The 294-nt window shown below is 47.3% G+C and overlaps 1 protein-coding gene across 1 annotated transcript in view; it reads left to right on the top strand.

The window, feature by feature from the left end:
* Window positions 1-163: 163 nt before the first annotated feature.
* The window catches only part of CSUI_010530 (rna recognition motif-containing protein), a 1,606-nt gene continuing 1,475 nt past the window's right edge, over window positions 164-294 (top strand). The window contains exon 1 of the mRNA XM_068070633.1: window positions 164-263. Coding sequence (XP_067917392.1) covers window positions 230-263 — 34 coding nt within the window. The 5' untranslated portion in view covers window positions 164-229. The remainder of the gene's footprint in view (window positions 264-294) is intronic.

Raw genomic sequence — 294 nt, 5'->3', positions numbered from 1 at the left:
ACTGCTGGTGATCCATCGCTATGCGTCTTGCCGCTTGTCTCCGTCTTTTCTCTTTTTTCCCCCCTGCTAGCTTCTATGTCTACATCTTCATGTCTATGCCGCCATGCATATACAGACGTGTGTATGTACGTGAATCCTGTCTTTTGTTTTTCTGCATGGTCTAATCAGGGATGCAGGCGGGAGATCACGAGGCTTCGGTTTTGTGAAATTTGAGGCTGAGGCAGATGCCATGGCTGCTCTACTAGCGAATGACACAACTCTAAGTAAGTGCGGGAAAGACAATTAGTCTTTCGT

The sequence above is a fragment of the Cystoisospora suis genome (assembly GCF_002600585.1).
Source record: "Cystoisospora suis strain Wien I chromosome Unknown contig_7702, whole genome shotgun sequence".
NCBI classification, from domain to species: Eukaryota; Apicomplexa; class Conoidasida; order Eucoccidiorida; family Sarcocystidae; genus Cystoisospora; species Cystoisospora suis.
The sequence above is the reverse complement of the archived record's forward strand: the minus strand, read 5'-3'. Positions and strand labels throughout refer to the sequence as shown.